Source organism: Dermochelys coriacea, chromosome 23, assembly GCF_009764565.3.
Source record: "Dermochelys coriacea isolate rDerCor1 chromosome 23, rDerCor1.pri.v4, whole genome shotgun sequence".
NCBI lineage: Eukaryota > Metazoa > Chordata > Testudines > Dermochelyidae > Dermochelys > Dermochelys coriacea.
In genome coordinates, this window is record NC_050090.1 from 15,439,365 (window position 1) to 15,462,113 (window position 22,749).

Sequence of the window (22,749 nt, forward strand, 5' to 3'; positions counted from 1 at the left end):
GGCTCCACCAGTCCCCTGTATGGCCAACCACTTCCCTGACTTGGGCACCATCCCAGGCAGCATGGCCATCGCCTGGAACCACCAACGGACAGCACCAGGCAGCCCCCGGGCGCGTGGGGTCGGAAGAAGAGGCACTTTTTGAACGGGGGCAAGGGACTGACCAATGAGAATGACCAACCCAGGCCGGTGGCGGGTTCTCCTCGCGTCCCGGCCCGGCCCAGGTTGCCCTGCACGGCGACTGGTCCCCGTGGGATTGGGGCCCCCCTGCCCCGGGAGAGTCACGGCAATGGAGCGAGGCGGGGTCAGCCACCGAGGCGGCCGGGGGGACATGATTGGTGGAACGTAGGCGCCAGGGGGACGTGATTGGTGGAACAAAGGCACCGGGGGGATGTGATTGGTGGAACGTAGGCGCCACGGTTGTTAAGCTTATAAGCAGCACACAGAATCTTTTTAAAGGGGAGAAGGCAACATGCCGCGTTTCTTGAGAGTAGAATTTAAGCATTGAAATCAGCACATGCTATAAGCATATTCACCCCCACCCCCTCCACACACCTCCACATTCCCACCCCCTCCACACACACACCCCCGGACAGCCCCTCCCCAAAGGTCCTGCAGCTGTGTCATATAGTTACCGGTCCTTAGTGTAGCTCGGGGAGTCCCAGTGGCAGTTGAACCTGCACGCGAGCTTTTCCTGATTTTCTGAAAGATCAAAAGAACATGGTTCTACCCCGTTGGGGGTGGCAGATTATTGCTTAAAATATCCCTTCCTTTTACAAATACCCTTGCTGATTGCAGGCAAAACAGAGGAATTAACCCCCTACTTTCCTGTGTGTTCAGTCTATGGGCTGGCCAGGTTGCAATGGCTTCTACCTTTTAAGGGTGGATTATCCCACTGTTCAGTTATTAAATTCATGCAGTGGCATGCCTCAGTTTCCCTTCTTATACAGCAGACCAAGTTTGTAATGTTTTTTTCTGCTGTGCTAGGCTTTAAGTTTATTCACAGGTAATAGCTGAGAAGGATCATTACCCTATGATCTTAAAGATGTTTTCCAGAAATCATACATACCATCCATGGTTACAGGGGTGCTTATGAATATGAAATGTATCCTGAAATGTTTAATATTAACATCAAATCTATTAAAAGTAACTTGTTATTCCCTGTCTTTTCTTTAGACCATTTGTTTTTGAGGCCCGTGTGCTCAATGTCCTCTTGAAATCTTTGCACAGGGTTTTTAATTTAATTATATCCTTGGGGTTTGGGTGAATTAAGAAGTAGGGGTGTCAGGCCTGTCAGCAGACCTCTTTTGTACCTGTCTTCAGATTTCAGCCCTGCACACTCACAAAAAGTATTGATTTTTTTACTTACAGTTAACTTGTCTTAGGTTTGTCTCTTTTTTCCACCTTCCTCTGGAGGGTCATACTTTGAGCCTTTTGGTTTCAGGTAGTTTGTTTGCTGACCAGGTCTGTCTTTTATCTGCGGCACCTTTGTGCTGCCATTTGTGGGCAGTTCTCGCCTTCCTCAGGCCAAAAAGTTTGCCCACCCCGTTTGAAGGACCTAAACCAACACTCCTGGCTTGTAAAACTCTGTTTTGTAGGTTTAAAATGAATTGGTTTTGGTTTGGTTTGAAATAATACCCCTAAAAATCACTGTTCTGGGCCAAGGTATTCGAAGCACCACAAGCCTGGCAGGAGTACTCTGAAAAAACGAGGCTTACACACAGCTGTGAGTTATTGGCTTTACTGAAGGTTAGTGAGCCATCCGCAACGGGGACTCCAAGCGTTGCAGTCACGGAGGCGGGGAACCCAGCACACCGGAGCTCTGACTGGGACCGACGGAGGGGCAGACGGTCAGCATTAATAAGCACGACACAAAACCAGCTCATGAATATAGAATTAGGTACTTCCCAAAAGGGGTTTTTTGCTACCTGGCAAAGGGCCATGCAAATCAGTTGTAACCCGCCAATGGCTGGTTTTAGATGGGTTTCTATGTCCTACAATAACCCATCAGCGCGAGAAAGCGGAAATTCCCTAGCTAGGCCGTAATAAAGTCTTCCGCAGTCCCTTACAGTCCCCTTGGGTCCTTCGGTTGAAGTTGCAAACCTGACTGGCACTTTTTGACAGCCCCAGGGAACTAGTGGTGTTTGGCGTTGGGATTTCACACTTAACCCTTAAAGTACCTGTACGCTTTATAACGGTCAATCTGTATCTGTCGCCTGTCTGCTTGTCCGGGCCCGATCCTGCTTTCCTCACTGAACTGCCCCTTCCCACGGGCACAGGCTCTGTCCCACTCACTATTTAGCAAGGAGGGGGGGCTCCTCACCTAGCCCCACCCCACCCCTCTTGGACTTTCCCCTGTGGGGGGCCAGGCCCCAGCAGACCCCTAGCCCAAGCCTGGCCTGTTTGCAGCCGCATCGGGACAGTCCCACACGTGGCCATGCGAGGGCGCCCCTGACCACGAAATACACACGGGCCATAAACCCTTGGCCACAGATGGGCTCCTAAAAACGGAGGGGAAGCTCGGCTGGGAAGAAGCAAGGGGCACGGGGGGGGGGGGGCGGGGGGCAGGGCCAGCCTAGCAAGGGGCTGCGGGTTGGGAGTGAGGGGCACTGGCAGAGCTGGGAGGAGCCCAGGGCTGGGCTAGTAGGGGGCTGCAGATCGAGAGTGAGGGGCACCGGCAGGACTGGGGGGAGCCCAGGGCTGGCGTAGCAGGGGGCTGTGGGTCAGGAGTGAGGGGCACTGACAGGGCTGGGGGGGTGGACCAGGGCTGGGCTGGCAGGGAGCTGTGGATCGGGAGTGGAGGCCACCGGCAGAGTTAACTCCCTGCAGCTGCTCTCCTGGAGACACCAACACCTCCCACCCCGTCCCTCACTGGATCCCCTGAGCTGACTGGGAGTGGATGGGTCACTACACAAAATAAAACTATTTCCCCATGTTATTTCCCTCCCCCCACCCCCCACTGTTCCTCAGATGTTCTTGTCAACTGCTGGAAATGGCCCACCTTGATTATCACCACAAAAGGTTTTCCTCCTCCCCCCCCCCGCTGGTAATAGCTCATCTCAAGTGATCGCTCTCCTTACAGTGTGTACGGTGACACCCATTGTTTCATGTGCTCTGTGTATATCAATCTCCCCTCTGTATTTTCCACCGAATGCATCTGATGAAGTGAGCTGTAGCTCACGAAAGCTTATGCTCAAATAAATGTGTTAGTCTCTAAGGAGCCACAAGTCCTCCTGTTCTTTTTGCGGATACAGACTAATACGGCTGCTACTCTGAGACCTGAGCTGTGAGGTTTCCAGCCACTCCCTGATGATCCCTGGGGGCAGGTTCCCAGAACGGGCGGGGGGGAGGAGTGAATCCCTGGAAGTCATCTGGCAGCATCACCCCTGTTTCAGAGTCGCAGCCGTGTTAGTCTATATTCGCAAAAAAGAAAAAGAGGACTTGTGGCACCTTAGCGACTAACAAATTTATTTGAGCATCACCCCTGTGAATCCTACAGCCTCCTCGCTAAGGGGGGATGGGACAGAATGAACCCAGGCGTCTGGGCTCCCAGCCCCTACCTGTTCTAACCACTAGAGCCTGCTCCCCTCCCAGAGCCGGGGAGAGAACCCAGGAGTCCGGGCTCCCCGCCCCCAATTTTGTCACCCACCAAGGGCTGAGCCGCTCCCTCGTGACGTCATCCCCCCTCCCCATTTCGATGTGGTCTCCTTGTGGGTGGCCCCTCGTCCCCCATTGGCCGAAGCCGCCCTCCGTCACCCAGCGGGGCTGGCCAGGCTGTTTCCTCCCCACCCCTCCAGCAGCTGGTGCCGGGACTCTGAGAGGCGTCTGGGAGCTGGGGAAGCCCGAGTGCCAGGTGAGTGGGGGGGGCCTGGAGCCACCTCGCGGGGTACCTCCTGAGCCCCCTGGCGGCCCCTGCCTGTGCACCCATCTGTCCATCCATCCACCTGTCCATCACCTGTCTGTCCATCACCCATCCGTCCATCCATCCACTTGGCTGACCACCCATCCGTCCATCCGCCTGGCCGTGCACCCATCTGTCCGTCCATCCACCTGTCTGTCCACCCCCCTGTCCATCACCCATCCGTCCATCCATCCACCCATCCGGCTGTCCACCCAACGTCCATCCACCTGTCCGTGCACCCATCTGTCCATCCATCCACCTGTCCATCACCTATCTGTCCACCACCCATCCGTCCGTCCATCCACCTGTCTATCCACCCAACGTCCATCCACCTGTCCGTGCACCCATCTATCTGTCCCTCCACCTGTCTGTCCCTCCATCACCTGTCTGTCTGTGCATCCATCCACCCATCGCCTGTCCATCACCTGTCTGTCCATCCACCCGCCTGTGTGTCCACCTGTCCGTCACCCATCCGTCCATCCATCCACCTGGCTGTCCACCCATCCGTCCATCTGCCTGTCCGTGCACCCATCTGTCCGTCCATCCACCTGTCTGTCCACCCGCCTGTCCATCACCCGTCCATCCATCCATCTATCCCTCCATCCACCTGTCCCCCCATCCACCCACCTGTCCCTGCATCCATCCGTCCATCCACCTGTCTGTCTGTCCATCCACCCACCACACGTCCATCCACCCATCAGTCCATCTGTACATCTATCCACCCACCACACCATTCATCACCCATTTGTCCATCCCTCTGTCCCTCCATCCACCCACCCACCATGGTGTCCGTCCATCCGTCTCTCCATCCATCCGTCCACCACCATGCGATCCGTCCATCCATCTGTTCGTCAGTCCATCTGCATCCATCCATCAGTCCATCCAACCACTGTGCTGTCTGTCTGTCCACCATCCATCCCACCGGTCGCCTGTCCATCCCTCCCTCCCTCCCTCTGTCTGTCTGTCCATTCTCCCCCCAGCCCACACCTCCGTGTCTCTATCCAATTAGTGCTCAGCTACAGAGCTCGGATGGCCCTTGGGAAGGACGGGATGTGGGGGGCAGGGCGAGCCCCCAGCTTGGGTTTGAAAGTTTCCATCACTCACACCTGAGCCTCCCTCCCCTCCCCCACACTCTCCATCCCTGAATATAGTGCAGTGGGGGGTGTCAGGGGTTGGAGGTATGTGCAGGGGCTGGGGGGGGGGCTGGGATCAGGGGTCTCAGACCAAACTGACCTTCTGGTCACAGCTGCTTTGAATGATAGGACAAACCCCAAAGAGGAAGTTTGAGTCAGTGGGTCAGAGCAGAGGGGGCTGGGAGCCAGGACTCCTGGGTTCTCTCCCTGACTCGGGGAGGGGAGCGGGGTCTGGTGGGTCAGAGCAGGGGGAGCTGGGAGCCAGGACTCCTGGGTTGATAGATGACTTGCTCCACTGGGGAGGTGTAGTGAGGCCGGTCCGGTCTGTCTGTCCATCGCTGGTTGGTTCTGCCCAGGGTCACCCTGCAACTCCCTGGCTTTGCCCACCCGTCCCCAAAAAAAACCCCTTTATTTTCTGCTGCTGTTTTTCAGCCCTGCTATCTCCACACACACACACACACCCCGCCAAAAAATCCCACCCCAAACCTCCATGGTTTTCACTGACTTTCTTCCACTCTTTTCCCTACCAATTTCTCCCCCTCCCCCATTGGCGTCACCTCCCCCGCTGGCGTTTCACGAGGGTCTCACCCCTCCAGGCATCTTTTGCTGCTTGCCTGGGATCTCAAAGCACCCCGACAAACCAGGGCCCGGCAGCTCTGGGCCACGGACAGCCCCCCGGAGGCGGCGGTGTCGCCAGATGGGCGCTAATTGGCACTTGATCTCATTGTGCCTGGGGATTTCTTTTATTTTCCCTGAGATTTGTCCCCCCCCAGAGTGTACACAGGGTCCCCGGGGTATTTTGCCCCCAGCTTGTCTTTGCTCCCCAGGAAGCGGCTCCTGGACGCCGCCCCTCGCTCACACATGGGGACTTTTTCTTTCCAGCTTGAGCAGAATAAGGAGCTGGGCCCCGAGAGCCGTTTTGCCTCCAGCTCCCCACACGGCAGTGCCGCACTGTGAACCCCACAAGCCGGGATTGTTTTCTGTTCCCGACCGGGGAGCCTTTGGAGTCAACCAGAGCCAGGGGAAAGCCTGGAAAGCAGCGTGTAAAATGGCAGGGACAGCATCTGTCTACCTATCCCACTAACCCCACCTATCCATCCAGCCACAGATACAACCCCTACATCTATCCATCCATCCATCCCATCTACCCCATGTATCTACCCATCCTCCATCCATCCATCCATCCCATCTACCCCATGTATCTACCCATCCATCCATCCATCCCATCTACCCCATGTATCTACCCATCCATCCATCTACCCCCATCTACCCCATGTATCTACCCATCCTCCATCCATCCATCCATCCCATCTACCCATGTATCTACCCATCCATCCATCCCAATAACCCCCTCTATATCTATCTACCTATCCCGCTAACCCCACCTATCCATCCGCCCACAGATACAACCCCTACATCTATCCATCCATCCATCCCATCTACCCATGTATCTACCCATCCATCCATCTACCCCCATCTACCCCATGTATCTACCCATCCTCCATCCATCCATCCATCCCATCTACCCATGTATCTACCCATCCATCCATCCCAATAACCCCCTCTATATCTATCTACCTATCCCGCTAACCCCACCTATCCATCCGCCCACAGATACAACCCCTACATCTATCCATCCATCCATCCCATCTACCCCATGTATCTACCCATCCATCCATCCACCCCCCATCTACCCCATGTATCCATCCATCCATCCATCCATCCCAATAACCCCCTCTATATCTATCTACCTATCCCGCTAACCCCACCTATCCATCCGCCCCCAAATACAACCCCCACATCTACCCATCCATCCATCCCATCTACCCCATGTATCTACCCATCCATCCCAATAACCCCCTTTATAATCTATCTACCTGTCCCACTAACCCCACCTACCCATCCGTCCCCAAATATAACACCTGAATCTACCCAGCCAGCCAGCCAGCCCATCTATCCCATGTATCCATCCATCCATCCATCCATCCATCCATCCATCCCCATCTACCTCATGTATCTACCCATCCATCCACCCATCATCTAGCCCATGTATCTATCCATCCATCCATCCATCCCCTCTATCTATCTATCCATCCCCACACTATTCCTGGGGGAATGCTGTGCCACTGCACATGCGCAGAATGTATGTCTCCCACATATTTCTTTGCTTCTCCACAGAAAAAGGACTTTCTGACGGGGAAGCAAAGGGAAGCCACAAGAGCGGTCACGCGACCCTCCCCAGCAGTATGGTTCAGGGGCCCAGGGCAGCCGGCGGAGAGGTAAATCACTGTGAGGCAGGAGGTGGGACTGGGGAAGACTCGGCTCCTATCCTGTGCCTGGCTCAGCTGCTCATCCCAGCTGGGCTGGTGAGGATGGGACTTTCTCTGCACGGCATCCTAGTCTGGGTCAGACCCACCTCAGATTTCTCCCCTGGCTGTAGGAAGCTCTGCAAACCCCAACCGCCCCCCTCTGCCCCTGCTTCCTGCACCCAGCGCTCTTCAGCTGCTGGGGGAGGGATCCCTGTACAGGGAGCTGCTCCCTCATCTGCCCAACCCCCATTCATCCAGACCCCCTCATTACCCAGACTCTCCCGCCAAGCCTCACCCCCTGCACTCAAACCCCCCCCAATAAGCCCCACTGCACCTGGACCACTCCGACGAGCCACCTGCACCCAGTTCCCCCCCCCACCAAGCCCCAACCAGCTGCACCTAAATCCCCACCCCACTGACCCCCACTCCTCCAGCATCTGGATCCCTCAATGAGCCTCCCACACCGAGACCCCCCCCTGCCAAGCTCTCTCACACCCAGACCCCACCCCACTGAGCCCCAACTACCTTCACCGGACCCCCCTGCAGAGTCCCATTACTGTCGCACCCAGGTCCCCCCAACAAGCCCCTGTGCATCCAGATCTGCCCCACACCTGGATCCCCCAGATGTAGCCACCTGCACCCACACAGAACCTCCTCACCCTACACCTGGATTCCCCCCACACTGAGCCCCTCCACACTTGGATCCTGCCTTCCGGAGCCAGCCTGCCCACATCTGGGGTACCTGGCATGGAGGGGGAGCCCCTGGGGTGTTTCTGGGGCAAGCCCAGTCCTTGCGCTGTGTCAGGGTTGGGTGCAACCTCACTGCTGAGTCCGTGTCCCGGGGTGGGGGGTGGGGGCAGGTGCACAGTGGTCTCCCACCTCTGTGCCGCCAGTGGCCTGTGCTCCCCAATGCCAGGCTGGAGCCGCCACATTCATTTGACAGATAAAATTTGCAGAATCTTAAAATATTGTGCGTAGAATTTTGTGTGTGTGTGTGCAGAATTTTTAATTCTTTGGCGCAGAATTCCCCCAGGAGTACCATACACCTCCTCTAGCTATCTACCCACCCATCCATCCACATACACCCCATCTATGCCCCATCGTCCCCCTACACCCCATCCACCCACCCATCCATCCACATACACCCCATCTATGCCCCATCGTCCCCCTACAGCCCATCTACCCATCCATCCATCCACGTACACCCCATCTATGCCCCATCGTCCCCCTACACCCCATCCACCCATTCATCCATCCACGTACACCCCATCTATGCCCCATCGTCCCCCTACACCCCAACTACCCATCCATCCACCCACGTACACCCCATCTATGCCCCATCATTCCCCTACAGTCCATCTACCCATCCATCCATCCACATACACCCCATCTATGCCCCATCGTCCCCCTACACCCCATCTACCATCCATCCATCTATCCCTACACACCCATTCTCTATCCATTCACATACCCAACCATCTAGCTATAAACATATCTGTGAGCAAATCAGACCCGGTGCCCCCTAGAGGGGACAGGCCCGGTGCCCCATTCGTCACCACCTGAGCCAACCAGTCCCTGCCCTGGAGCCCAATGGGAGCCCACACACGGGGTATCCAGCAGGGGGACCCCCAAGCACATGCCCTCATTGCTCAGCCTCCCCCGCCCAGGGTGTGTGGATGCAGCATCAGGAATGGGGTCAGCACAGAGCTGGGGCTTCTGGGAACTGACTCAATTATTCAAGAGCCTCATCAATATTCATGAGCCTCCTGCACCCAATTGTCAGACCCTGGAACAGGAAACCAAGCAAATGTGGGCGTGAGATTTACACACACACACACACACACCCCGCCGCCAGCTGGGGAGAGAACCCAGGAGTCCTGGCTCCCAGCCTAGCCTCCTCTGACCCACCAGCCTCCACTCCCCTCCCAGAGCCAGGGAGAGAACCCAGGAGTCCGGGCTCCCAGTCCTGACCACCCAGCCCCCCCATCTCCGCACTTTCCCTTTGATCCTTTGTTTTTGTTTTTTAAGCTGTTTCCTGCTCCTGGCCTCCCCCAGCAGCCCCAGAGCCTAGGAACGTGGCCATAGGGCAGAGCTGGGGGGAGCCCAGGGCAGGGCTGGGGCGGGCTGCGGGTCGGGAGTGAGAGGCACCGGCAGGGCTGGGGGAGCCCAGGGCTGATGTGCCTCCATCCCAAATTCCCCCCCTTCTCTGATGGGTCTATTTTTAGACGCCCCTTCATGATGTTTGGCTTCTCTTGCTGCTGCTCCAGGCTGGAAGCAAATCGGCCCCCCCACGCCTGGCACCCAGCCAATATCTAGGCCTTGTGCCCCTTGCCCTGCTGGTGCCCCTCACTCCTGACCCACAGTCCCTGCTAGCCCAGCCCTGCCCCCCAGCCCTGCCGGTACCCCTCACTCCTGACCCGCAGCTCCTGCTAGCCCAGCCCTGACCCCCCAGCCCTGCCAGTGCCCCTCACCCTATGAGCAACGGGTTGGGATTGAGGCCCCCCACAACCCCTCCCCTATGTGGCACTGGAGGGAGGGGCCAGGAGTTGGGGGGTGCTCTGTGGTGGGGGGGGGGGAACTGATGCTTTGCCATGATTTAAATAGGTCAGCAATTACCCAGCATTCCCTGTTGCTACCTGCCCCCTATGCCAGCAAATCTCCACGAGCCGCCTGGAAAGGACACATTGGGGGCGCAGGGCCCTGGGTGGGGGCAGAAACACAGCCATCTCCTGACAACAGCAGGAAGGGCCGGGCGCTGGGGGGGCACCTTGGGGCAGGGGGCTTGGCACAGGGCTCTCCCCTGGCAGCCAGGGCTGGGCACTAGGGGGCACTATGGGGCAGGGAGCAGGGTGGGGGTCTTGGCATGGGGCTCTCCCCAGCAGGCAGGGCCAGGTGCTGGGGGGTGCCGTTGGGCAGGGGGCTGTGCAGGTGGCTCTCTCCCCTGGCAGCCAGGGTTGGGCATTGGGGGCACTGGGGGTCAGGGGGCTGGGCACGTGGCTCTCTCCCCTGGCAGCCAGGGCTGGGCATTGGGGGCACTGGGGGTCAGGGGGCTGGGCACGTGGCTCTCTCCCCTGGCAGCCAGGGCTGGGCATTGGGGCACTGGGGGGCAGGGGGCTGGGCAGGTGACTCTCTCCCCTGGCAGCCAGAGCTGGGCATTGGGGGCACCGGGGGACAGAGGGCAGGGCAGGGGGCTCTCTCCCCTGGCAGCCAGGGCTGGGCATTGGGGGCGCTGGGAGGCAGGGGGTGGGGCAGAGGGGCGCTCTCCCCTAGCAGTCAGGGCTGGGCATTGGGGGCGCTGGGAGGCAGGGGGTGGGGCAGAGGGGCGCTCTCCCCTAGCAGTCAGGGCTGGGCACTGGGGGATGCGGTGGGGCTGGGGGCGCTCTCCGTGCCAGTGTCCATCAATGTGTCTCCCTCCCTCTCTCCCAGATGCCCCGGGGCACCGGTTCCCGTAGCGTCTCCTCCGCCGGCCGCACCCTCCGGCGCTGTCTCCCAGCTGCACCCCCCTGCCCCCCGCACCCCTTCCTCCGGGGGGCCGCCAGCCAGCCCAGGACGCAGATGCTCCTCGGGGCCCTGCTGGCCCTGCTGCTCTAGGCCAGCCACCTGCCCGCCGCAGTGCGTGTGCGACACCCGCCCCGGTTCACGCCGCGGTCCGTCTACCGCCAGGCCCGCACGGTGGACTGCAACGGCCTGCTGCTGACCCGGGTGCCGCCCAGCCTTGCCCCGGACACCCAGCTCCTGCTGCTGCAGAGCAACGAGATCACCCGGCTCTCCGGCACGCTCCGGCGCCTGCCGAACCTCACCGAGCTGGACCTGTCCCAGAGCTGCCTGGCCAGCCTGCCCCCCGGCGGCCTGGCCAGCCTGCCCCGGCTCCTCACCCTCTACCTGGAGGAGAACCAGCTCGGGGAGCTGCCCGAGGGCTGCCTGCGGGGGCTGGCGGCCTTGGAGGAGCTTTACCTGAATCACAACCACCTGGTCTCCATCGCCCCCTCAGCCTTCCCCGGCCTGGGCCGGCCGCTGCGGCTGCACCTCAATGCCAACTGGCTGCGGGCCGTGGACCCCCGCTGGATCCTGCCCCTGCCCCACCCGGAGATCCTCATGCTCGGCGAGACCCCCATCGCCCGGCTGGAGCAAGGCAGCTTCCGGCCCCTGGGGCGGCTGCACAGCTTGGTACTGGCCGGCGTGGGACTGCGGGACCTGCCGGCCGAGGCCTTCCAGGGGCTGGCGGAGCTGGAGAGCCTCTCGCTCTTCCGCAACCGGCTGGCCCGGGTGCCGGCGTCCGCCCTCGGCGCCTGCCCCTGCTCAAGTTCCTGGACCTGAACAAGAACCCCATCGGGGAGCTGCGGGCGGGCGATTTCCGGGGCACCCCGCGCCTGGAGGAGCTGAGCCTCAGTGCCCTGGAGTCGCTCACCGGGGTGGCCGAGGGGGCCTTCACCGGCCTGCCCCAGCTGGCCAAGCTGGACCTGAGCCGCAACCCCCGCCTGGCCTACCTGCACCCGCTGCGCTGCCACTGCCCTGCCGCCTGGCTGGGGCTGGCACGGCTGCGGCTGGTGGACCCCGGGGCCACCCCGGTGCTGGGGGGTGGAGGGAGGGGGGCGCGGCAGGGAGCCCAGAGGGGGACATGGAGGGCAGGGACGGTCCAGCCTTGTCATGAAGAAGGTCCAGTCCCATTTTGTGGTGGTAGAGAGGGCTGGGGGGGACTGGTCTCCATAGGGCCACCCCCGGGTCCTCACTGGCCCCCCAGTCCTCCAGCCCACGCTGAGCCTCGGCCTCCATGCACATCCACAGCCCCCACCTCAGCTACATGGCCCAGGTGCCGCTGGGCAGCCAGCTGGTCAACCTGACGCACCTGCAGCCGGCCACGCTCTACGAGATCTGCATGACCCTGGTGGCCACGGAAACACCCACCCTGGCCACCGCGGCCTCGCCCCCAGCGACCCAGCGTCCTCCCTGACGACTGCCATAGCAACAGCATCCTCCAGAGCACCAGCCTCCCTAGCAACCGCATCCTTCTCCACAGCAACCGCCGCCTCCCTAGCAACTGGAACCTCTCTGACAACTGCTGCATCTTCCTTGGCAACTGTTTTCGCTGCGGCAACCGTAGCATCCTCCCGAGCGACCGAGGACTTCTCCCTCACAACCGCCTCTGCCCCAGCGCCCCCAGGCACGCAGCGGGCCTGCCTGAACGTGACCACGGCAGGGCTGGGGCTGGCAGGGCAGGGGCCAGGTGGCGCGGCCCTGGCAGCCACTACGGATTCCCTGCTGGCGGCCCTGTGCGCGGTGATGCTGGCCCGCTATGCTGGCCGGTGGCTGAGGGAATTGGGCTACCGGCCTGCCCTCAAGCCCTACCGGCAGCCCCCAGCCAGCCTCCTGCTCAGCGAGATCTATCCCCCCCCCATCAGCCTGGGGGAGGCAGAGGGGGACCCCCTTCCCCTCCCCCGCTGGCCCCCACATCGACACCTCCAAGACATGCCTTTGGCAGCCCTGAACCTGGGCAGGAGACACATGGAAAAATTTGCAAGGGGTGGGGACATCACTGACCCAAACCCTGCTTCCACACACACCCCCTAGGCCTATAGTTGGGGTGTTAAGGGGGAGCTGCCCCTCCCTCAATCGTCCCTCTGATCTGTACACACACACACACACACACACACACACACAGACTTAGCACAAAGGTGCATCTTTCCCAAGGCCTCACAGCCAGGCGCAGTGGGGGAGGGAACTTCCCAGGGCCGAGGCATGAGGTGCTGGAGCCGCCGGAGAGGGGGGGCTGCAGAATAAAGCTGTGGAGTTGGAAGAAGAAATGTGGGTTTTTGTCTGTCATTGAGGAGATGGCACCCCCCACCATGGCCCGCTCAGAGCCATTGGGCCAGCCCTGCCCCTCTAGGGAGCACCGGCTCCCATTCAGACTGGCTGGCTCGGGGTGGGGGGTTGAGAAATGAGATTCCCCCCCACAAGCTCTGCTGGTGCCCCTCACTCCCGACCTGCAGCCCCCGCCAGCCCAGCCCCACTCCCTTAGTTCCCTGGGCCAGATGCCCAGGCCAACGGGCAGGGTGCCCAGCCAGCCCCTGCGGGCGGACGAGGGGGCCGACCGGGCGCACGTTGCTTTGGCTGCGTGGGGCGGCCCAAAACCAGAGCCCCCAGTTCTTCCCCCCCCCAGTCCGTACCCACCACTGAGGTGTCTGGAAAACCAGCCCAACGGGCAGGGGCGGCGGTGCCTGGCACCCCTCGGGGCTGGGTCCGGTGGCTAATTCCTCGCGCCCGCAAGCACCGATGCCAACTTCCCAGGCTGCCATAGGCTGGGGTTCGCCTGGCCGGTGCTGGCCTGTGGGGCCTGGCCCACCCCCTGGCCCCGCCCCGGCGCTCTCCATGACACCAAACTGCTGGCGCGCCTGGCATCTCTCAGGCCGTAACGCGTCCTCGTGGCTCCCCTCCGACCCCTCCCTGCTGGATCTCCCCCCCTCATTGGGGGCCCTGGACCAGCGGTCGACCCAGCCCAGCCATGCCCCCACCATGACAAAGGGCTTGAGGCCGGGAGCAGAGGGAGAGCGGCGGGGGGGGGGGAGGGGAGTCAGCAACCTCCATCCATTTTCCGCCACACTGCCCCCCCCAGTTTATCCCTGTCCCTGCCCAGGGCCCTGAGCATCTCGGTCCCCACCCCGCACTGCCAACCTGCCCACCCCTCCGCCAGGGTCCTGGTGCATGGTGCCCTGCCTCCCCCCGGCTGAGAGACAACGGTGGCCGATTAGATCGTTTAAAAATAGATTTATTTACAGGGCAGGGTCACCAGGGGGAGTCCTCGCGCCGAGCGCGTGCCCCATCCCACCCTGGGGGGGACAGACGGGGGGGAGGGCCGGGGTTAACAAGGCAGAGACATGGACACAGATGGGGAAGAAAAGGGGGGGGGCTGCTGCCTTTGGATCCACCCCAGCACGGCAGGATCCTGGGATCTGCTTCACTTTGGCACAACAGGATCCCAGCATCAGCTCCCACATGGTACCTGGGATCCCAGGATCTACTCTCACAGAGTGTGGTGGGATCCCAGGATCCACTGCAATGCTGCATGACAGGCTCATGGGATCCACTCCCACCCTGCATGGTAGGATCCTGGGATCCACTTACACACATCGTGGTGGGATCCCAGGATACACTCCCATACAGCACGGTTGAATAATGGGATCCACTCCCACACTGCATGGTAGGACCCCGGGATCCACTCTCACACACCATGGTGGGATCCTGGGATCCACTCCCCATTCTGGATTGGAGCCTGGGATCCTACCATAGTGTGCAATACATGGTTAGATAAATTCCCCAGGCTGGAAATCTCCAAGCCACATCAGTTGCCAGCTAGGCCCAGGTCCCCACTGGCCCTCCCGGCCACTGCCCCCCAAACTGCTCCATCCTTGCCCCACAGGAAGCTAAACAGCTCAACCCCCCCACATTGCACCTTCGGGACGGAGGGCATGCCAGGGTGCAGCAGCTGGCGATCCCAATGGGGGAGGCGTGGGGGGTAAAAATAGGGCCAGGATCTCTCCCCCACAGCAGAGAACAGCTCTGAAAACCCGGCGTGCCGGCAGAGAGAGCACGTGGGGTCCACTCACGGCCGACACACGGCAGCACATGTTCTGCTTATGGGTTACTTGTGGTTTACTCATGGGTTACACATGGTTTAGATGTGGTTTACAGATGGCTTACTCATGACTTTCCCCTATTTCACACGTGATTGACCCATGGTTTACGCGTGTGCTTCTCGTAGTTTACTCACGTATTGCATGTGTTTTATTCATGGCTCATCCATGTTGGCCTCACAGTACCATGTGTGCGACTCATTGTTAGTGTGTCTCAGCTGGGGCTTCACCGGAGCTCATTTCCCGGCAGCCTCCTGGCCTCCCCGTGCTTGGCTCTAGGCTCAGCCATGGCTCATGCATGGATTCGGCCCAGCTCGGTCTCCATGAAGCCGCTCCTGGGTGCCTCGCCAGTGTCTCACAGGTCATCCAAAGTGCCTGATGCACCGGGTGGAGACAGCCAGAGCCGAAGGGCCTTGCCAGTGCAAACCAGCATGATTACGACAGTTCAAAAGCACCCTGAGGGGAAGGAGGTGGGTCACCCCAGAGAGGCGGACGACACTGCCTTTCAAGCACAAAGGTGTCTGTTGGCCAATTAGCGAGACAACCAGGCCACAGCCAACAATTGCCAACCAGTTACACCCCCCTCCCACCCCCATTCAGCTGACGCCACCTTTCCAGACACAGGAGTCCTGCTCCATTAATGCCAGAAGCGACAGTATTCCCCGATCTACACCATGGAGACGGAAATTCAGAGCTCATCACTGTGTTACTGCCTCCAATCGCTCTGTGAATCCCTCCCCTAAATCCAGGGAGTTCACTTCCCCCCTTCCAATTCCCTCACTTCTGTTGTAAAAGCCCCCCCCTTCCCCGTTCAAAAATAGAACCATTTTATATATTAAAAAAGACGGCCTTGGCAGGTAATTACCACCGAGTCCCGTAGGTTTGTATATGATCAATGCACATAGCTCAATAATTTCAATATACTCTCTGAAAAATAGAAAGGAGCCAGGAATTCTGTGGGGTGCTAAATAAATGACATTCGGAAATTCCAGCCCCTTGGGATGGCCCCACAAAAATATAGATCTATATCTCGAGCAAGAAGCTCACAGCCCCAGAAAATGTTGGTATCAAAACAAGAAGACAAGGCCGCCCTTTCCCATATGATGCAGTGCAGGCCTTGTGGGACTAACAGGAAGTCAATAGCAGTGAAAAGGGTGGGACTTCCTCCTTTGCCACCTCCACAGAATAGGTGGCCTTTGATTCACAGGAAGTAGATGAGAGGTTAATAAGGCGGGACGTCCTCCTTTGGCTCTTCCCCAGAATCAGCACCCTTTGAACAGGAAGTAGCAGAGTGGAAACAGGGCAGAACTTCCTCCTTTGCCATTTCCATGGCTGCACAAGAGGTGCTCAAGGGCCAGCAGGAAGTCAAAGGAGGAAACAAGAGGACGACTGTCCTGAAAAGGCAGGACTTCCTCTGCTGTCATTTCCCAGGCAACAAATGGGAGGCAAATGAAGAAATCCTCCCTATGAAATGTGTGAGGGATGGGACTCCTCTGTGGCCATTTTCATGGTGACCTTTGATCGTCAGGAAATAAATCAAGGAAACAGGCTTTGCAAGGAGGGAAACGGCCCCTGAAATCAGCGGGTGGGACTTCCCTCTCGGCCATTTCCATGGTGACGAACAGGTAACCTTCGACCTTCAGGAGGGAACTAGGGCGGGACTTCCTCCATCTGCCACTTCTAGGAGACTCAAGGAGGTGACCTTTGACCTCTAGGAAGTAAATCAAGGAACAAGAAGCGGAGAGCAGGACTTCTTCCTCCATCGGAACCTCGGGGATGAATGCCGTGTGTGGTGTCAGCAAACAAAGATGGCCGACACACGCACACACACACCCCCCCATCCAGCCACAGCAAACATGGCCAACACTGCTACCCTTTCAAAACAAAGATGGCCGACGTAGAGCCCGCACAAAGCGGAGCTCCGAGGTGGCCATGGCATGGGGAGGGCTGACAAAGGCTACCCATAGAGGGTTTCAAACCAGGGCCAGGAGGCCCTGGGTAATAAATAAAATCAGCCCCACAACTAGCAGCCAAATCACACTCCAAGTCCCCAGGGGACGTATCCATCCACGTCGAAAATACACCCTGAGCCACCAGGGCTGGGAATAAACACAACGACCCCAGAAAAATGGGGTCAGAGCTGCAAGGCCCCAGGAACTGTGTGTGTGTCAGGGGGTGCAGCTCAAGGCCGAGCAAGCATCAAGGGGAATGTCCCACATTGCACCCCCTAGGGGCGGAATGGCGGCGTGCTCCGGCTCCCATTTTAAACGAGCCAGCAGGCGCATCCCACTGCTGACACCAAGCAGGACTCTCTGCCCGAAGCAGGACACAGATGTATCCAGCCGCCCTGGTAAATAGTCCTGCAAGGCTGGGACAAGAATCCTGGTGCAGAATGGGCACTCTCCCCCAGCCAGCTCCGCGAGAAGCAGAGAGAGACGGATGGATGGATGGACGGACATCTGGACTCACGGCTTCTGGGGCCCCGGGGACAACACGACCGGAGTGGAGAGTCCATCCATGCTCAGCGAGGGGATGTGGACTTGCCCGCCAGAGTTAGAGGGAAACTGTGGGGAGAGGTGGGGGAGTGACTCACTGACCATACCCCTCACTCCCGACCCGCAGCCACCCACTAGCCCAGCCATGGGCTCCCCGCCCCAGCCCTGCCAGTGCCCCTCACTCCCGACCTGCAGCCCCCCATTTGCCCAGCCGTGGGCTCCCCCGCCACAGCCCTGCCAGTGCCCCTCACTCCCGACCTGCAGCCCATTGCATACCTGGAAGGAGAGCTTGGCGGGGCTGTGCGGGGCGATGGGGCTCAGGGTGCTCCAAAAGTGGATGGTGGGTGGCAGGGAGCTGGGGGTCAGCAGGACTGGGGTCTGCATAGGAGAGGGAGGCGGTGAGTGAGTGAGAGAAACCCCATCCCCCGTCCAATCCCAGCTCCCTCCCTACAACCCCTGCCCCCCCAAGGACCCCTTCCCCACCTCCAATCCCCCACCCCTGCCCCACCCCCATCACAAGCCCCGCTCCCACCCACAGATCCCTCCCCCTATATCCCAGACCCGTCCCCCACCCACAGATCCTTCCCCCTAGTCCCCTCCCTCACCCACAGATCCCTCCCCTATGCCCCAGGCCCATCCCCCACTCACAGATCCTTCCTCCTCGGCCCCTCCCTCACCCACAGATCCCTCCCGCTATGCCCCAGGCCCTTCCCCCTCTGTCCCATAGCCACACTCACTAGTGCGTGCGTGGAGATCACGGTGGTGGGCGTTAGCCCGCTGCCCGCTCCCCCGCCAGGCGCCAGCAGGGAGCCACTGGCCGCGCTGATCTTCTCCTGCCCAGGCAGGGAGGGCAGCGCCAGGTCCTTGGGCTTCCGCCCCTTCGGGCCATGTCCCTCGCTGGGGGCCCCCCCAGGCACCCCCTCCCCCTTCTCCTCCTGAGGCGCCGCCCCCGCTGGAGGCTCCACCTCCGTCCCCCTGGGAGCCTCCTCGGTGGGCGGGGCTTCCTGCTTCACCCCCGAGTCGATCAGAACCAGGAGCGGGGACCCCTCAGCATCCCCCTGCGCTTCCACTTTCACCACCACCGGCCGCAGCCCGGGGTCCCGCTGAGGTGTGTCCTCTTGGTGGGGGTGCTCTGCATCCAGGGGCTCCGGTGCCACAAAGACCTGGGGGCAAGATGGAGAAATGCAGACAGTGCTGGGGCGGGGCAGCTGGGGAACAGCCACATATAACACCACGTGGGGAAGGCTCACCCAGCAGTGAGATGCAGCCAACTCTGGGGCAAGGCAGCTGGGGAAAAGCCGTATGTAACATCACATGGGGATGGCTTGCCCGCTGCTGAGATGCAGCTACCTCTGGGGTGGGGTGACAAGGCCATCTCACCTGCAGGGGTTCGCTCACGTCTGCTCCTTCGATGCTGATCTCCAGCTGGGGAATCTCCTCCATCTCCCCGGGGGGCAGGTCGTGGGGCCCTGAGGGCTCGCTGCAGAGAGCTGGGGGGTCCTGGCGGGGCACTCGCCCGGGGGGGGGTGCCTGCAGCGACTGGATAGTGAAGGTGGAGTACAGACCCGAGCGCATGTACTCGTTACGACTACTCCGGGGGACACCCCCGCCACGCAGGGACTTGGGGGGCCCAGGGCTCCCATCCCCCAGCTGGGAGTCGGCCAGGGCTGGCTCCACCTGCCGGAGTGTCCCTTCCTCCCGGGCCCCCTCCACGCCGGATGGCTCTGGGTACGAGACGAATTTATAGACAAACTTCTGCCCGTTGACCTTCCGGATGATGTTCTGGAAACAGAGAGGATAGAGCAGGGCGGGGGCTGAGAGCCAGGACTCCTGGGTTCTCTTCCTGGCTCTGGGAGGGGAGTGGGGTCTAGTGGTTAGAGCAGGGGGCGCTGGGAGCCAGGACTCCTGGGTTCTCTCCCTGGCTCTGGGAGGGGGTGGGGCCCGGACGCCTGGGGCCCAGCAGGGGAGGGGCTCACCTTGTCGTAGTAGTAGCGCAGGGCACGGCTGAGCTTGTCGTAGTTCATGTTGGTTTTGTTCTTGCGCAGCCCCCAGAGCCGGGCCACCTCCTCGGCGTCCACCAGCTTGAACTCGCCGTCGGTCGACGTCCAGGCGATCAGGTGCCCGTTGCTCTGCTGCTCCAGCAGCTGCAGCAGGAACTGCCAGAGCGTCACCGAGGGGTCCATGACTGCGGGGGACGGGGAGAGCGTGGGATGGGGTCTGCCCCCCGCCCCGCCCGTGCCCCACACTCCCGACCCACAGCCCGCCAGCCCGGCCCTGCCAGTGCCCCACACTCCCAACCCGCAGCCCCCCGCTCGCCCGGCCCTGCCAGTGCCCCTCACCCCCGACCCACAGCCCCCCGCTAGCCCAGCCCTGCCAGTGCCCCTCACTCCCGACCCACAGCCCCCCGCTAGCCCGGCCCTGCCAGTGTCCCTCACTCCCGACCCACAGCCCCCTGCCAGCCCGGCCCTGCCAGTGCCCCTCATTCCCGACCCGCAGCCCCCCGCTAGCCCGGCCCTGCCAGTGCCCCTCACTCCCGACCCACAGCCTCCCGCTAGCCCGGCCCTGCCAGTGCCCCTCACTCCCGACCCACAGCCCCCTGCCAGCCCGGCCCTGCCAGTGCCCCTCATTCCCGACCCGCAGCCCCCCGCTAGCCCGGCCCTGCCAGTGCCCCTCATTCCCGACCCACAGCCCCCCGCTAGCCCGGCCCTGCCAGTGTCCCTCACTCCCGACCCACAGCCCCCTGCCAGCCCGGCCCTGCCAGTGCCCCTCATTCCCGACCCGCAGCCCCCCGCTAGCCCAGCCCTGCCAGTGCCCCTCACTCCCAACCCACAGCCCCCCACTAGCCCGGCCCTGCCAGTGCCCCTCACTCCCGACCCACAGCCCCCTGCCAGCCCGGCCCTGCCAGTGCCCCTCACTCCCGACCCACAGCCCCCCGCTAGCCCGTCCCTGCCAGTGCCCCTCACTCCCGACCCACAGCCCCTTGCCAGCCCGGCCCTGCCAGTGCCCCTCACTCCCGACCCGCAGCCCCCTACCCTGCCAGTGCCCCTCACTCCTGACCCGCAGCCTCCTGCCAGCCCGGCCCTGCCAGTGCCCCCTCACTCCCGACCCGCAGCCCCCTGCCCTGCCAGTGCCCCTCACTCCTGACCCGCAGCCCCCTGCCAGCCCGGCCCTGCCAGTGCCCCTCACTCCCGACCCGCAGCCCCCTGCCCTGCCAGTGCCCCTCACTCCTGACCCGCAGCCTCCTGCCAGCCCGGCCCTGCCAGTGCCCCCTCACTCCCGACCCGCAGCCCCCTGCCCTGCCAGTGCCCCTCACTCCTGACCCGCAGCCCCCTGCCAGTCCGGCCCTGCCAGTGCCCCACACTCCCGACCCACAGCCCCCTGCCAGCCCGGCCCTGGGTCCCTGCCCTGAGGGGCTGCTGAAGGGAGCAGGACTCTACATTTCTACACTCGGGTTCCTCTTTCTTCTTCTCCCCGCAAGGAAATTTCAGCATTTGGCCTAAAATAAGATTTTCTGCAGTTGGATCAAACCTTGAACACGCCGTGTGCGGGGGCAGGGCTGCGCTGGCAGGGGGCTGCGGGTCAGGAGCAAGGAGCACCAGCAGAGGGGGGGTATCTCCTCGTAGTTGGTGCTGAGCCCAAGGGCAGCACCAGGGGGTGCTGTATTGCAGGGAGTGGGGCGGGAAGCTAGGCAGGGGGCGCTGTCCCCTGGCAGTCAGAGACAGGCGCTGTGGGGCGCTCTGGGGTGGAGAGGAGAGCGGGGCAGGCACTGGGCAGGGGGTACTGGGAGGGTGCCGGGGGGGCAGGGAGAGGGGCAGGGGTTGAGCAGGGGGCGCTGTGGGGTGTCATGGGGCAGGAGGCTCTGGGGGGCAAGGGGCTGGGTGTGGGGCACTCTCCCCTGGCAGTCAGGGCCAGATGCTGTGGGGTTCTGGGGGGTGCTGTGGGGCAGGGGGCGCTGTGGAGTTTCGTGGGGCAGGGGACTGGGTGGGGGGTGCTCTCCCCTGGCAGGCGGGGCCAGGCGCTGTGGGGTTCTGGGGGGCGCTGTGGGGCAGGGGCTGGGCAGGGGGCGCTGTGGGGTGTCGTGGGGCAAGGGGTTGGGCAGGGGGCTCTGGGGGGCAGGGGGCTGGGTAGGGGGCGCTCTCCCCTGGCAGGCAGGCCCAGCCCCGATCCATTGGACGTTCTGTGCAGTTTTTCTCCGCCCGAGGTGGCTACATCCCAGGGCCACCCACTCACCTGTCAGCGCGGCCGCGGGGCCCGGAGACGGAGCAGCCGGCTCCATGGGACCCCCGAGCCCCCCAGGACCGTTCTGGCCGGTTACTGGTCCCCAGTGGCTGGTCCCTGGCCAGTTACTGGTTCCTGGCTGGTTACTGGTCCCCAGCGGCTGCTCTCTGGCCGGTTACTGGTCCCCAGCGGCCGATCCTTGGCCGGTTACTGGTCCCCAGCGGCCGATCTTTGGCCGGTTACTGGTCCCCAGTGGCCGATCCCTAGTCTCAGCGGCCGATCCTTGGCCGGTTACTGGCCCCCAGCGGCCGACCCCTGGCCGGTTACTGGCCCCCAGTGGCCAATCCTTGGCCGGTTACTGGTCCCCAGCGGCCGATCCCTGGCCGGTTACTGGTCCCAGCGGCCGATCCTTGGCTGGTTACTGGTCCCCAGTGGCCGATCCCTGGTCCCAGCAGCCGATCCTTGGCCGGTTACTGGTCCCCAGCGGCCGATCCCTGGCCGGTTACTGGTCCCAGTGGCCGATCCTTGGCTGGTTACTGGTCCCCAGTGGCCGATCCCTGGTCCCAGCGGCCAATCCCTGGCCAGTTACTGGTCCCAGTGGCTGGTTACTGGTCCCCAGCGGCCGATCCCTGGCCGGTTACTGGTCCCAGTGGCCGATCCTTGGCTGGTTACTGGTCCCCAGTGGCCGATCCCTGGTCCCAGCGGCCAATCCCTGGCCAGTTACTGGTCCCAGTGGCTGGTTACTGGTCCCCAGCGGCCGATCCCTGGCCGGTTACTGGTCCTCAGCGGGTTCTCAGCTCCGCTCCGAGCGGCCCCCCCCAGCTGGCCGAGCTCCGCCGTATGCGGCGGCCGGGAAAGTCCCTAGTCCCGCGGCGCCGGCCTGGTGGGGGGCCCCGGCCCCGGGCTCCCGGTGCGGAGCGGGCAACAGGTCCGAGCCGGGGGCGGGGGGGCGCCGTGGCTCGGATCCAGCGAGAAGGGGGATGCGGCGGCTGCTGACGGGGCCCGTCACATGCACCAGGGAAGGGGGAGGAGACAGAGCGGGGAGGCTGGGCCAGGACGCCTGGGTTC

The 22,749-nt window shown here is 61.8% G+C and overlaps 2 protein-coding genes across 4 annotated transcripts; one reads left to right on the plus strand and one right to left on the minus strand.

Annotated features, from left to right (window-relative positions):
• Window positions 1-286: 286 nt before the first annotated feature.
• LOC119847040 lies at window positions 287-15,504 on the plus strand. The gene is given in 7 exon segments (XM_038381401.1): window positions 287-342; window positions 5,859-5,984; window positions 10,767-10,972; window positions 10,975-11,622; window positions 11,625-11,918; window positions 12,082-12,861; window positions 15,248-15,504. Coding segments are annotated over 7 exon segments (2,367 nt in total).
• Window positions 14,305-22,691, minus strand: ELK1 (ETS transcription factor ELK1). Of its 3 annotated transcripts, none has more exons than XM_038381672.2 (6): window positions 21,694-22,691; window positions 19,440-19,648; window positions 18,844-19,245; window positions 18,201-18,626; window positions 17,740-17,841; window positions 14,305-17,532 (listed from the first exon to the last, which is right to left on the minus strand). In XM_038381672.2, the coding sequence occupies exons 1-6, from the start codon at window positions 21,737-21,739 to the stop codon at window positions 17,434-17,436; spliced, it is 1,284 nt and encodes a 427-aa protein (XP_038237600.1). In that variant the 5' UTR covers window positions 21,740-22,691; the 3' UTR covers window positions 14,305-17,433. The 3 variants fall into 3 exon arrangements, with proteins under 3 accessions (XP_038237600.1, XP_043357020.1, XP_043357021.1); XM_043501085.1 differs by having other exon boundaries at window positions 14,306-17,532; window positions 19,440-19,607; XM_043501086.1 differs by having other exon boundaries at window positions 14,306-17,532; window positions 18,844-19,002.
• Between the last annotated feature and the right edge of the window lie 58 nt (window positions 22,692-22,749).

Coding starts and splice junctions, on each gene's coding strand:
- ELK1 (XM_038381672.2), bottom strand. CDS start 21,739: ATGGAGCCGGCTGCTCCGTCTCCGGGCCCCGCGGCCGCGCTGACAG. Junction 19,649..21,693: donor CCCCGCGGCCGCGCTGACAG/GTGAGTGGGTGG, acceptor CGTCCCCCGCAG/TCATGGACCCCTCGGTGACG. Junction 18,627..18,843: donor ACGTGAGCGAACCCCTGCAG/GTGAGATGGCCT, acceptor TCTTGCCCCCAG/GTCTTTGTGGCACCGGAGCC.